Source organism: Python bivittatus, unplaced genomic scaffold (genome assembly GCF_059951505.1).
Source record: "Python bivittatus isolate LINGU-HERP-01145 unplaced genomic scaffold, Pbiv_v1 ctg000480_np1212, whole genome shotgun sequence".
NCBI lineage: Eukaryota > Metazoa > Chordata > Lepidosauria > Squamata > Pythonidae > Python > Python bivittatus.
In genome coordinates this window covers 91,806,176-91,821,829 of record NW_028277075.1, presented here as the reverse complement: position 1 = coordinate 91,821,829, position 15,654 = coordinate 91,806,176, and the positions used below count along the sequence as shown (strand labels likewise).

At 39.1% G+C, this 15,654-nt stretch overlaps 1 protein-coding gene across 1 annotated transcript in view; it reads left to right on the top strand.

Annotated features, from left to right (window-relative positions):
• The window catches only part of LRP1B (LDL receptor related protein 1B), a 715,984-nt gene that overhangs the window by 586,824 nt on the left and 113,506 nt on the right, over positions 1 to 15,654 (top strand). Inside the window, exons 59-60 of the mRNA XM_088145133.1 lie at positions 10,983 to 11,105; positions 13,357 to 13,538. Of these exons, the coding sequence (XP_088001259.1) occupies positions 10,983 to 11,105; positions 13,357 to 13,538 (305 nt within the window). The remainder of the gene's footprint in view (positions 1 to 10,982; positions 11,106 to 13,356; positions 13,539 to 15,654) is intronic.

Here is a 15,654-nt window from a genome sequence, read left to right as displayed (position 1 = left end):
GAACCAAGCACAGACATCCATTGCTCAGCCCAGGATCATCTATATCCAGTGAGAATCAAGAAGCTTTGTTATAAGAAGGACTGTTTGAAGTGATACCTACAGAAATAGTTTTAATCCACCCATCCTTGATAATGAATAATATAGTAATTTGGTGGGGTGGATTGATGGAAGCAAATTAATCTCATTTTAGAAACAACATGCTTTGTATTTAAGGGTGGATGGTCTTCTGTGGTAGGGAAATACAGATTGGCACTGACAAAAAATATTTGCGATCTAAAACCATTTCTGTTAAGGTCAGCTAAAAAACCATTGCACTGGGATTAAATATATAGCAGGCATCATTTTAGTTCAGTATGTAATTTTTCACTTACCCTTTTAAAAAAAGTAAGTGAGCAATATTTCTTTCCCAAAATTTTAGGATGCTTCCTAATCCTATCGATTAATCAGAGAATACTAATTTTAAATTCTTTTGGCGGAAGGAGAAAAACAGAAGATAATTAGAGAAAATATTACAAAAGGAAGTTGACTATGTCAGAAGCCCTCAAATCTATGATATTCCATGAATGAGCCAGAAAGATTGTGGAACAAGAATGCAAACATACAGTAATTGAGAAGCACTGTAATCTCATATTAAACCTGGAGACTTCTATTGCCCTACATACTTGTCAGTAACACTTTTAGCCAAACAATAGGGATATATAATTTTCAGTAGCTTCTTCGTGTTAGACATTCAGCAGAGCCCATGTGGCCACAGCTACAACAAATTTTATATCTATTTTAAAGTTTTAGTTTTACCCCTAAATTTAGTTTAGTTTTAGATTTTTTTTTTCTTTTATGCCTGGATATATTTAGCTTTCATAGCCACTTTCTCTCTCCTTACTCATTTGTAAGGTTTTGCCTCCTGAATATCGGTCAGTTTTATGTTTTCAGAAATCAACCATATTTAGGCTGTCACATGTAGTAATTAAAGAGAGAAATTAAACAGTGCCTTTTGGAGGAACATCCCTCATCATACCTTTAAAGATCTGGGGTTTCCTCCCCGCCAAGTATTGAACGTGGGAGTGATTGACCTGCTGGGTGTTTTCTTTTTGTTTTTCTTTCAGCATTTATGTGTAGCTATGTTATTTTGCATTGTGGTTTCTACATTTTGTTTTATTATATTATATTTTATTAATATCCTTATTAATTTTTACTGTTATTGAATCTAATAATAAATTTAAAAATTACACACACACACACACACGCATACATACACACACACGTGTGTGTGTGTTTAGTTTCTCACAGAAATAATAGGGATTAAACTCAGGCATTTCTAATTTGCTCATCTGATCCACGAATTAGTGGATCTGCCTTTAAATCTTAAGCCTCACTGATTCATGTCAGCCAGACCATAACATCTGAGAATATTGTATTTTGTATTCTTTTTTTTTTTTTTACAGCATCAACTCTAATATGGTATGTTGAGGGTTTATCTCTGCGCCATCCCAAAAATGTCTTATTCTGAAGTATTTCATGGCTTTCAATCTGTCAGATCCAGCAGGGCCTCTACTGCAGTGGAATACCTCCCTTTGCTGGAGTGTCACCACACACGGAGAAGTAGTGGGGAGCCATTCCACTATATCTGAACCTCTCCATTCACAGTGGAAGGTCAGGACTAATCTCTAATTCCATCTGGATTGAAATTATAGATTCTAACAATAATATAATCCTACAAAGCAGAACAAAAATGCATTGATAATTCCTCAACACTTGGTGGATAAAGTTGTTCAGCTTTGCTCTTAGCTGGATTCCAGGTGTTATAGAGTTGAGTGAGGCATTGTTTTGTTACCTGGGAGGAGTTCAAACCTGTTAGTCCTGAGGAAGTGGACAGTACCCTTGGTGCTGTTGGTCTGACCATCTGAATATTAGATCCATACCCTTTCTGATTGGTGTCCAAGGAAGGATCATTTTGGTGGATCCATGTGGTAATCTTCTTTGAGAGAGTGGGGTGGTGGTTCACTGGTTCTGAAAGAGACAGTGATGTGCTTTCTTCTCAAGAAACTATCATTGGATCCTATAGATTTGGACAATTTTCATCCTGTCTCCATTGAATTTTTGGGGATGGTTTTTGAGAAAGTGGTGAGATTGTAGTTCCAAAGGGTCCTGGAAAAAAAAAAATCTAGACCTCTTTCAGTTGGGATCCAGACTGGGATTTACAGGTAGTCCTCATTTAATGACTGCCTTGGACAGTGACCATTTACACTTACAACAGAGATGAAAATCTAACTTTGCAACCAATGCCCACATTTATGTCTTTCCCAGGAGAGAGAGAGAGAGAGAGATCTCTGTCATGTGTTCACCATTACAGTCAGTTAGTATGCATTGTATGTATTGTAGTATGCCTGACCCATTTATTCTTCCCCACCCAGAGAGCAGAGAGATTGTCTAAACACGGTGTCTCTTCCTGAGTTGCTTTTCTCTGCAGCACAGTATGTCCCTAAAAAGTGCTAATCACAAGTTAACAATCTCAGTTCTGTGACCTTAATTAGTTGATTAGAACCCTCCAGCTGGCTCCTGTTGCTCCCTGACACTGACATGACTCTAAACAATTTCATATTAAAGGTTTTTGTTTGCCTCCTAAGTGGCTTGTGGCTCACAGCCATGAGTACATTAGATAAACAGTCAGGTCTAGCACATTCCTTTCAATGTGTATTCCCTGTTGTGTGCCTGTTTACTCTCTTGTAATCCCTTCCTCTCCAATGAATGTAAATGCAAATATTCTCTTCTTGCTAATTATCCCAGCACCTGGGTGAGCATTCCAAAAGGTGGGGGGGGGGGACAGTGGGGAAAAAGGGCTATAAGATTTGCCCTTTTACCCAGGTTCCTCATGAGTCAGGTTTTGGAAATCTTCCCCCCATTTGGGCTCACCTGGCTATTTGTGGTTGTATCATTCTGACACTGTAAAGCTAAGAAAAAACTGAAGTAAAAATGTAAGCACAGTTGCAGTCATGTGATTTTTCACTTAACCACTTCGCTTAACAACTAAGTTGCCAGTCCCAATTGTGGTTGCTAAATGAGGACTACCTGTAGTATCAAAACAGCTTTGGTCACATTTGTCAATAATTTGTGGCAGGCTCCAGATGAAGGTGATGCATCCATCCTGGCATTCCTTAATCTCCGAGCAGCCTTTGATACAATCAACTTTGATACCAACAAAACTTTGATACCTTCTCAACCAGCTTAGGGGTTGGAAGTAGGAGGCACTGTGTTACAGTGGTTGTCCTCCTTCCTCCAAGGCTGCTTCCAGTTAGGGTTGGTGGGGAGGGAGCAGTATAGCCCTAGACCGCTGCTTTGTGGGGTTCCTCAGGGATCTTCCCTTTTCCCACTTCTTTTTAACACCTACATGAGGTCAGCTATCAGCATATCATCAATATCATGACAATTCTCATCTATATATCTCTGACCCTGGTCCACCAAGTGAAGTTCTTTAAGTTCTACTGTCTAGAGGCTGTAGGGGTTTGGGTGGAGAAGAATAGGCTTAAGTTCAACTTTATCAAGATCAAATGACCAGTAGGTTTGGGGGGCCCTGGGTCCCAGAACTGGAGATTTTCCATGTTTGCTTCAGGATGGGTTTGTATGCAGTCTGGAGCTCATCCTGGATTCACAGCTTCTGCCTGATGAGCAAATAGCAGCTGTGGTCAGGAGGACCTTTGCACAACTTCATCTTGTGTGCCAGTTGAGCCCATTCCTGTATCAAGAGGCCATGTTTGCTATCACACCATAGTTACTTCTCAGGTGAACTATTGAAACAGGCTATACATGGGGTTGCGATTGAAGACCAGAAGGAACAATTAGTCTAGAATACAATAATATGGATAGTTACGGGTGTATCTTGGTACACCCATGTAACCTCACCACAGGTAGTCCTCAGTTAACTATGGTAATTGGGAGTGGTAACTCAATAACTAAGCAACACAGACATAAAGTGCAATATCACATGACTGTGCTGACTTACAATGGCAGTTCTTGCAATTCTAGTTGCAGTCATTAGTCACAACGTTGCATGATCACCATTTGCAACCTCCTGCTGGTTTTCCCATTGGCATTGCTTGTCATAAGCCAGAAGTGAGGGTCACAAACGGCAATCACATCACCACAGGACACTGCTATGGTTGCAACTTTGAGGACCAGCTGTAAATCTTCTCATTCAGCACCGTAGTAACTTGGAATGGTCATGGAACAAATGGTTATTAACCGAGGACTACCTGTACTTTGCAAGATGCACTAGCTCCCTATCAGCTTCCAGGTGCAGTTCAAGGTGCTGGTTATCAACTATAAAGGCCTATGTGACACAGGACTAGGTTATTTGCATCTCCCCAAGTGTATGTGCCCATCCCACCTGCTCTAATAGCATGTGCATGCTTTGGTTTCCTTCCTTGAAACAGTGCCACCTGATGGGACCCAGAAGTTGTGCCTTTTCTGTAGTGGAGCCTGCCCTTTGACATGATTTCCTTCCCCCCTCCATGTTTGGTTACCTCCCCATTGTTCTTTAGAAAAACACTAAAACCTTGGCCATTCCCCCAGGTGTTGGGGCCAGGATGTGTAAAGTCTCCTTGGAAAAGGGTATTTTACTCATTGTCTACCATTGATTCATATTGACTATTGTTTTTATCTTAGTCTGTTTTTTATTATAAGCCACCCAGAGTTGCATTATTTGAGTTGGGTGGCCATATAAATTCATTCGTTCAATCAATCAATCAATCAATCAATCAGATTTCTAATTTATAACTATTCCATATTTAATTGTTTAACTAAATCTGGATTAAATCTTAAAACAATGATGAAGAGTAAAAGCCTGAAAAGATTGAAACCAAATGGCTCTATCTGTTCTATAATATTTGTTGTTCAGTCGTTAAGTCGTGTCCGACTCTTCGTGACCCCATGAACCATATTGTGCCAGGCCTTCCTGTCCTTCACTGCCTCCCTGAGTTTGCTCAGTTTCATGCTCATTGTTTCAGTGATGCTATCTAACCATCTCATCCTCTGCCGTCCTCTTCTCCTTTTGCCTTCAATCTTTCCCAGCATCAGGGTCCTTTCCAAAGAGTCCTCTCTTTGCGTTAGGTGACCAAAGTATCTGAGCTTAAGCTTCATTATCAATCCTTCCAATGAGCACTCAGGGTTGATTTCCTTTAAGATTGACTGGTTTGACCTCCTAGCAGTCCAGGGGACTCTTAAGAGTCTTCTCCAGCACTACAGTTCAAAGGCATCAATTCTTCGGCGCTCAGCCTTCTTTATGGTCCAGCTCTCACAGCCATACATTACTCCTGGAAAAACCATAGCTTTGACTATGAGGATCTTTGTCGGCAAGGTGACGTCTCTGCTTTTTAATATGCTATCTAGGTTTGCCATAGCTTTCCTCCCAAACAGCAAGTGTCTTTTAATTTCATGGCTGCAGTCTCCATCTGCGGTGATCTTGGAGTCCAAATAAATGAAGTCTGTTACTGCTTCCATTTCTACCCCTTCTATTTGCCAGGAATTGATGGGTCCAGATGCCATGATCTTAGTTTTTTTAATGTTGAGTTTCAAGCCAGCTTTTGCACTCTCCTCTTTCACCCTCATCAAGAGGCTCTTTAGTTCTTCTTCACTTTCTGCCATTAGGGTGGTATCATCTGCATATCTGAGGTTGTTGATGTTTCTCCCTGCAATCTTAATTCCGGCTTGTGATTCTTCCAGCCTGGCATTTCTCATGATGTACTCTGCATATAGGCTAAATAAGGAGGGTGACAGTATACAGCCTTGTCGTACTCCTTTCCCTATTTTGAACCAATTGGTTGTTCCGTAACTGGTTCTAACTGTTGCTTCTTGGCCCGCATACAGATTTCTCAGGAGACAGGTAAGATGGTTTGGTACCCCCATCTCTTTAAGAATTTGCCAGAGTTTGTTGTGATCCACACAATTGAAGGCTTTTGCATTGTCAATGAAGCAGAAGTAGATGTTTTTCTGGAACTCTTGTGCTTTCTCCATGATCCAGCGAATGTTGGCAATTTGATCTCTAGTTCCTCTGCCTCTTTGAAACCCAGCTTGTACATCCGGTAGTTCTCGGTTCACGTACTGCTGAAGCCTAGCTTGTAGGATTTTGGGCATAACCGTGCTAGCATGTGAAATGAATGCAGTTGTGCGATAGTTTGAGCATTGTTTGGCATTGCCTTTCTTTGGAATTGGAACGTAAACTGACCTTTTCCAATCCCGTGGCCACTGTTGCGTTTTCCAAACTTGCTGCCATATTGAGTGCAGCACTTTAACAGTATCATCTTTTAGTATTTTAAATAACTCAGCTGGAATACTGTCATCTCCACTAGCTTTGTTGTTAGTAATGCTTCCTAAGGCCCACTTGACTTCACTCTCTAGGATGTCTGGCTCAAGGTCAGTGACCACACCAGCATGGACATCAAGGACATTAATATCTTTCTTGTTTAGTTCTTCTGTGTATTCTTGCTACCTCTTCTTAATCTCTTCTGCTTCTGTTAGGCCCCTGCCTTTTTTGTCCTTTATCATGCCCATCTTTGCACTAAACGTTCCTTTGATATCTCCAATTTTCTTGAAGAGATCTCTAGTCTTCCCCATTCTATTGTTTTCCTTGATTTCTTTGCATTGTTCATTTAAGAAGGCCCTCTTATCTCTCCTTGCTATTCTCTGGAAGTCTGCATTCAGTTGCTTATATCTTTCCCTTTCAGCCTTGCTTTTCACATTCCTTCTTTCCACAGCTATTTGTAAAGCCTCATCAGACAGCCATTTTGTTTTCTTGCATTTCTTTTTCTTTGGGATGGTTTTAGATGCTGCCTCCTGTACAATGTTACAGACCTCCGTGCATAGTTCTTCAGGCACTCTGTCTACCAAATCTAATCCCCTAAATCTATTCATCACCTTCACTGTGTACTCACAAGGAATATGATCTAAGTCATACCTGAGTGGTGTAATGGTTTTCCCTACGTTCTTCAATTTAAGCCTAAATTTTGCAGTAAGAAGCTCATGATCTGAGCCACAGTCAGCTCCTGGTCTTGTTTTTGCTGTCTGTATAGAGCTTCTCCATCTTTGGCTGCAAAGTATATAAGCAATCTGGTTTCGGTATTGACCATTTGATGATGTCCATGTGTAAAGTCGTCTCTTGTATTATTGGAAAAGAGTGTTTGCTATGACTAGCTTGTTCTCTTGACAGAACTCTATTAGCCTTTGCCCTGCTTCATTTTGTACTCCAAGGCCAAAGTTGCCTGTTATTCCAATTACTCTTTGACTTCCTACTTTAGCATTCCAATCCCCTATGATGAAAAGGACATCTTTTTTTGGTGCCAGTTCTAGAAGGTGTTGTAGGTCTTCGTAGAAGTGGTCAACTTCAGCTTCTTCAGCATCAGTGGTTGGGGCATAGACCTGGATTACTGTGATGTTGAATGGTTTGCCTTGGATTCACACTGAGATCATTCTGTCGTTTTTGAGGTTGTACCCCATTACTGCCTTTCCCACTCTCTTATTGACTATGAGTGCCACTCCATTTCTTCTAAGGGTTTCTTGCCCACAGTAGTAGATATAATGGTCACCTGAATTAAATTCACCCATTCCCGCCCATTTTAATTTGCTGATTCCCAAGATGTCGATGTTCAATCTTGTCATCTCATGTTTGACCACATCCAGCTTGCCTTGGTTCATACATCTTACATTCCAGGTACCTATACAATATTGTTCTTTACAGCATCGGACCTTCTTTTCGCTTCCAGATATATCCACAGCTGAACGTCCTTTCGGCTTTGGCCCAGCTGCTTCACTCTTTCTGGAGCTACTTAGAATTGCCCTCCGCTCTTCCCCAGTAGCATATTGGACACCTTCCGACCTGAGGGGCTCATCTTCTGGCGTCATATCTTTTAGCCTTTTGACATTGTCCATGGGGTTTTCTTGGCAAGGATCCTGGAGTGGGTTGCCATTTCCTTCTCCAGTGGACCACATTTTGTCAGAGCTCTCTGTCATGACCTGTCCATCTTGGGTGACCCTGCACTGTATAGCTCATGGCTTCACTGAGTTACGCAAGCCACTTCACCAAGACAAGGCAGTGATCCATGAAGGGGTCTATAATATCAGAATGTACAATAATAATAATTCATTGTAACTGCTTTGAGGTTTCCTTGCTTTTTAACATTGAGAAGCAGTTTAAGAATTTATAAATGAATTAAAATAGATAACATTGCAATCCTAGGACTGACTTCCTTCTTTCCTTCCTTCCTTCCTTCCTTCCTTCCTTCCTTCCTTCCTTCCTTCCTTCCTTCTTTCCTTCCTTCCTTCCTTCCTTCCTTCCTTCCTATTGTTGCTAACATATTATGTAGGGGTTTTGTAGTTGGCTTCAACCATGGTAAGCTCAAATATAGAGTGAACTGAAGACTATTTCTGTTTTGAAAGAATATATTATCTTTTGGAGGGAAGTTTTAAAGGCAAGTAGACAAGTGGGAGAGCATGAGGTCTCATCCTCCCTTACGGATGAAAACCAGCTGGGTAACTTTGGACCAGTCACCATCTTTCATCCCAACCCACCTAACAGGGTTGTTGTGGAGAGGATAGGTGGCAAAAGTATTATGTACACTGCCTATCTGTACAAAATAGACAGAATGTAAATTTAGTCATCATCGTTATCATCATCATCATCATCATCATCATCATCATCGTCATCATATGCCCATTATTATACACACGAACATTCCACAATTTCATTCTAATTTGGATTTGACTACAGCTATAATTCAGAAACTAAAAAAGAATTCAAACTGTTAATAGTAGATTTTGCTAAAGTCTGAAAATACATGGGGCTGCTGCGTTGGTAAAGCTTGCTATTATGGCAAATTATTGTTGAACTTGTATTTAATGTCAGACTTGAGAAGAAGTGTAGTTTTTCTGTATTCATGGTACTGTGCGCAGAAGAGGCCACAGGCTCAGTTTAGATACAGTGGGGCAAAAAAGTATTTAGTCAGCCACCAATTGTGCAAGTTCTCCCACTTAAAAAGATGAGAGAGGCCTGTAACTTTCATCATAGGTATACCTCAATTATGAGAGACAAAATGGGGGAAAAAATCCAGAAAATCACATTGTCTGATTTTTAAAGAATTTATTTGCAAATCATGGTGGAAAATAAGTATTTGGTCACCTACAAACAAGCAAGATGTCTGGCTCTCACAGACCTGTAACTACTTCTTTAAGAGGCTTCTCTGTCCTCCACTCGTTACCTGTAGTAATGGCACTTGTTTGACCTTGTTGTCAGTATAAAAGACCCCTGTCCACAACCTCAAACAGTCACACTCCAAACTCCACTATGGCCAAGACCAAAGAGCTGTCGAAGGACACCAGAAACAAAATTGTAGACCTGCACCAGGCTGGGAAGACTGAATCTGCAATAGGCAAGCAGCTTGGTGTGAAGACATCAACTGTGGGAGCAATATTTAGACAATGGAAGACATACAAGACCACTGATAATCTCCCTCGATCTGGGGCTCCACGCAAGATCTCACCCCGTGGGGTCAAAATGATCACAAGAACGGTGAGCAAAAATCCCAGAACCACACGGGGGGACCTAGTGAATGACCTGCAGAGAGCTGGGACCAAAGTAACAAAGGCTACCATCAGTAACACACTACGCCACCAGGGACTCAAATCCTGCAGTGCCAGGCATGTCCCCCTGCTTAAGCCAGTACATGTCTGGGCCCGTCTGAAGTTTGCTAGAGAGCATTTGGATGATCCAGAAGAGGATTGGGAGAATGTCATATGGTCAGATGAAACCAAAATAGAACGTTTTGGTCTAAACTCAACTCGTGTTTGGAGGAGAGAGAATGCCGAGTTGCATCCAAAGAACACCATACCTACTGTGAAGCATGGGGGTGGAAACATCATGCTTTGGGGCTGTTTGTCTGCAAAGGGACCAGGACGACTGATCCGTGTAAAGGAAAGAATGAATGGGGCCATGTATCGTGAGATTTTGAGTGAACACCTCCTTCCATCAGCAAGGGCATTGAAGATGAAACGTGGCTGGGTCTTTCAGCATGACAATGATCCCAAACACACCTCCCGGGCAACAAAGGAGTGGCTTCGTAAGAAGCATTTCAAGGTCCTGTAGTGGCCTAGCCAGTCTCCAGATCTCAACCCCATGGAAAACCTTTGGAGGGAGTTGAAAGTCCGTGTTGCCCAGTGACAGCCCCAAAACATCACTGCTCTAGAGGAGATCTGCATGGAGGAATGGGCCAAAATACCAACAACGGTGTGTGAAAACCTTGTGAAGACTTACAGAAAACGTTTGACCTCTGTCATTGCCAACAAAGGATATATAACAAAGTATTGAGATGAACTTTTGATATTGACCAAATACTTATTTTCCACCATGATTTGCAAATAAATTCTTTAAAAATCAGACAATGTGATTTTCTGGATTTTTTTCCCCATTTTGTCTCTCATAGTTGAGGTATACCTATGATGAAAATTACAGTCCTCTCTCATCTTTTTAAGTGGGAGAACTTGCACAATTGGTGGCTGATTAAATACTTTTTTGCCCCACTGTAGGAAGCTCATCCACATAGAGGTCATATGGCCCTCATTTTTTACCCCTTATTAACTGGTTTTCTCCTATGGAGATTTTGTCCTCCTCCCATGGAAAATAGAAATTGTTGGAGAATAGATTCTGGCGGTTAAATCTACTTACATCTCCTCCCATTGATTGGTATTGGGAACTTGAAAGTACATTTGAAGGGGACAGAGTGTTTTGGTGATAAACCTCAAGTTATTTATGTGCTCCTATTTCAGTTCTCTTAAAAGATAAAAATTAATTATGAACATTTGGGAAATAATGGACATATCCCCCCCTTTTTAAAAATCCCCCCTTAATTAATACTTGATCACTAAACTTGTAGGAATTGTTATCTTAACTTTATTAATTTGTTTATGGAAAATCCTGAGGTCATTTTTTTTTTCCTTTTTAGAGCCTAAATAATGTGATTGCAGTAGACTTTGATTACAAAGAAGAGTTCATCTATTGGATTGATTCCAGCAGACCAAATGGTAGTAGAATAAACAGAATGAATCTGAATGGGAATGATGTCAAGGTGATTGGGAAGTAATCATGGATTTATAAACCTTACTTGGATCAGTAGCTAATGTTACATAGCAAAAAATTTGGGCTGTATTTTTGCACAGCTTAAGACAGTAAGAACTATCAGACCACAATAGCACAAATCAGACCACAACAATATATGCACTTTAAGTAGTATTACATTTAATTAGGTATATATCAATGCATGCAAAACTCATGCAATGCAATGCATCAACTCATGCAAAATAGATTTTGATCCAGACTTAGCTATATTTTGAATACATACATTGAAACTAATGGGACTTAGATTAACGATGATGAATTTAATCCTATTGATTTAAATCAGTTTATACTGAGTATAACTAAGTCTGGATGAAGCTTTTTTTTTTCAATCTACAGATCAACTGATCTTAAGTTGCACAACTGCAGTTGTTTTTGTTGGTTGATATATACCTAATTAAATGTAATACTACTTAAAGTGCATATATTGTTGTGGTCTGATTTGCACTATTGTGGTCTGATTTGCGCTAAGAAAATTTGTTTTTCTCAGAAGTTGATTTAATCACAGTGGAAACATGTATCTTGGTGTATTTATATTTCAAATCAAAATTTGTTTTGAACTATTATTTAATCAGTGCCCATATGCACAATGATGAGATTTAAAAAATAGCATTTGGGGGAAATTGAAATGAAATACAAAATCTATCTGTTCTCAATATTTAAACTATCAGACAGATCAAACTGAATGAAGAATATAGTGATATCAGTGAAAAGACAAGAAACAAATGAGGAATACCCCCACATCTAACACAGAAAGGATATATCTTCATTTGTGTGTGCAAGATAGTTCTTTTTTTTTCTTCTGTACTTTATTTATGCAACTTTTCATTCAAAACCATTTGTGTTGTTTTTACAGATCTCCCATCTCACTCAGAGTTAGACTTGTTGATAAGGGGTCTTAGCAAACCTAACTTGGACCAAGGTTTCTCTATGAATAAGAATATTGAGATTAGCATTGTGTGTCCATCCATAACTACACTTTTCTACTTTTGGAGCTGTGTCAAACCCATATTCTTGTTTTTGCTCAGTAGTTTTAGTTTTACTTGTTAAATTGTTAGTTTGTCATGGGTTTTCCAGGAGATGATGATGAAAAAGGAGTTTTGTAAAGTGATTTTTATTATGTATAAATAACATTGATAATAAACCATTTTGTCTAGGAAGATTAGTTGTTGTATAAGAAAAAATAAACATCTAATATCTTAGTTTCCTTAGATAGGTGGGTGACCATATAAATTGGATGGATGGACAGATAAATAAATAATCCAGATTCATTCTTTCCTCACATTTCCTCATAATCTAAAGCAGTGTTTCTCAACTTTGGCAACTTTAAGATGTGTGGACCTCAACTCCCAGATTTCCCCAGCCAGCCACACATCTTAAAGTTGCCAAGGTTGAGAAACACTGATCTAAAGGATTATACTACTACTTTTACATGCCAAAGAAAATGTTGAATTTTTATTTACAGCAGCAATCAGTGAGGTGGTTTGCTTGACAAAACTATCCATAGTAGCTTCATAGTGATAGACTGGAATGAGGCTGCCTCCCCTTTAGGAGCTGGAGATGTTGAAGATGGAGAAAATGCTGCAGCCAGTGCCATATGGATGCAATTGCTACCTGGACTGCTTTGGCTGATAGCATTTTGCGGCCACTATGTTAGCCTATTTCCCTCCTGTTCATAAAAGTAAATACAGAAAGCTTTATCTCCTCTTCTCTGGCAGTTATCTCTGATAGCTTCACTTAGTAAACCATACCACTAGCTGCTGTTGTGTGTTAAAGAAAGGCAGCTAGCCATGTTGTATATTTGAACCTGAAGAAACCTCAAAGACCAGGATGTGAGATGGCATAGGATTCTGCATACCAGAGAAAGAATTCCTCAGGATATGCCTAAAGTAATTCTTTAGAGTACAGTAATTGTTTGGAATTATTGTACTCTAAAGTACAGTAATTCCAAATTGGAAACAGGAATAAAATTACTGTGTAATGCCTTTTATTCTTGATGGTTATTTTTAATAGGTTATAAAAATTAATATCCTTTCCCTTTTCAAACGAAGAACTTTCCACTTACATAATTGCATTTGTCAGTGCAGTATATCTAACTCTCATCTCCGTGGTATCCTTCTTTTAAAATATTTGAATGGAAATAAAATGGACTTTCTCACATTTTTCCATGTGTTCTGCTACTTATACAATTTTCATTTCTCTAGGTAGTTCATAACACAGCTGTTCCTAATGCACTAGCAGTTGACTGGGTTGGAAAGAATCTCTATTGGGCTGACACAGAAAAAAGGATGATTGAAGTATCCAAACTCAACGGCTTGTATCCCACTGTTCTTGTGAGCAAAAGGGTGAAGTTCCCTAGAGATCTCTCTTTAGATCCTCAAGTTGGGTATGACATTATCATACAAATTGATAGTGCAATTGATTATCTCTGGTTAGGAGAATGTTTATAAGAAACATATCATCCTTCTCAAGAAAAGTAATGTTTAAGGGGAAACATTTTTGGACTTAATGTAGCTAATATGAAAAATAATGGAAATGATTGTTATAGCTAATGTTTGAAAATTTCAGGTTATGCCAAACAATAGTCTCAAACTTGTCTAGCCTGAATAATGTTTGAGAGTTAATTACAGGTGAATCAGTCAGTTCAGTTGAATGATTTTTGTATTACTTGGAAAAAGGAATCTAGGTCTGGCAGGGAGGGCATGTTGCGGACCCCGTCGGCTAGAAAATTTCAGCTGGCAGGGTCTAGGAGGAGAGCCTTTTCTGTCATCACCCCTGCCCTGTGGAATATCTTGCCCCCCCCCGAGGTAAGGTTGGCCCCCACTCTTCTGGCCTTAACAGTGTTAAGACCTGACTCTGCCAACTAGCTTGGGGATCCAATGGGGGCTTCCAACACTGGAGGTGGTTAGTGCCTTGAGGATGCTCTCTCTGTTTTTTAACTTTGTCTTGTAGTCTTTTAAACTTTGTTTTGTAGTTTTTTAAACTGTTTTTATGCTTCTTATCTGTGAGATAAGAGTTACTTACATAGTAAGATGGGTGGAGTATAAATCTGATAAATAAATAAATAAATAAATAAATAAATAAATAAATAAATAAATTCAAATAAAAGCCATTAGCCATTGTATATTTGCACTGAAATTCTTTGTGACAGTGGCTTACAATAGGCATCCAGCGTAAATTACAATAATATCAAAATGATGCTAAATATGTGATGATGTCATCATACAAATGGCATGAATTATATACAATGCAAAATGATATAAGTACATAATTCATGTTATAATGTCAAGATGCATGTTACATCTCTTGCCCCTTTTGGATGCCCCTTGTTTTATTAGCTGTTCCAGAGAGGTATGCCAGGCTGAAGCCTGGAAATTTGGGGACACAGGAATGGTTGCCTCAAAGGAGTGATGCTTATAAACATCTGTTGAATTCATCTTTGGCTTGATTGAAATCTAAACCCAACTCACCTTCTTGACTAATGTTCCTCACCTATTCGGTCCTGCCCCAAAGGTTTGATGAGGAAGAACCAGCAAAACTTTAATGAAGCCCCTTTTCTTTTAAAGACCTTTAGTTGTACACTGAAGCCCTGTGACCACTATAATTTTCTTCATGTGATCTCTTAATCATGTTGATTGCCTTTTTTCTGACCAATATTTGCTCTATTTATATTTTTTCCTGAAATTTAATAATCAGAAACTATACATAATATTCCACCTGTGGCTGCACCACAAATTTATACCAGGGGAAATCTATATAAACAATATTATTTTAAGTCTATAACTTCATGATTCCTAATACAGAATTCACTTTTATTTTTAAGCTATTCATTATGCCCTCAGGATCTGTTTTCTGATCAGTTACTGCTGACTTACAGATCATCAGTACATATATGAAATTCATATACTTCACTCTAACATGCATCCCTTTGCAATTGTTTACACTGAACTGTACTTACCATTTTAAAACTTATTTATATAGCTTGAAGAAATCTTTTTAGAGCACTTCATGCCCCCATTCCCCCCTCGCCCCCATTTTATTGTTGTGAAAATTTTGTGCCATCAGCAAACCTGAACACCTCATTACTCACCCCTAGTTCCATGTCATTTATAAATAGACTTTAAATAATATATAGTTCTGAAAATATCTTTGTAACTGTTCACTCAGAATTTAAGTGTTCCCAATGAAGTTTTTACAGGCTTAAAAAATTATAATTAAGAGCATCTTAGAGACTCTGCTTTTGTTCCAGAATGTAATGCTTTCCAATGTTTTCTTCTAAGAATAGGTTCAGCATTTTTCCAAGCAAATGTCGATGATTTGCTCATCCCAAGTTCTTAGGCGCCATATTTTAGTATTTTATGCCCAATTTCTTTGAATGTTCAATTTTGATAGTACCAGACATCATACCCCATCAAGTTCTGCTATGCTGCCTCATCGTGGCAGGTGGGTATTCCTGGGAGGGATGAGCAAAGAATGTCAGGATTGTATGCCAAGATATATAT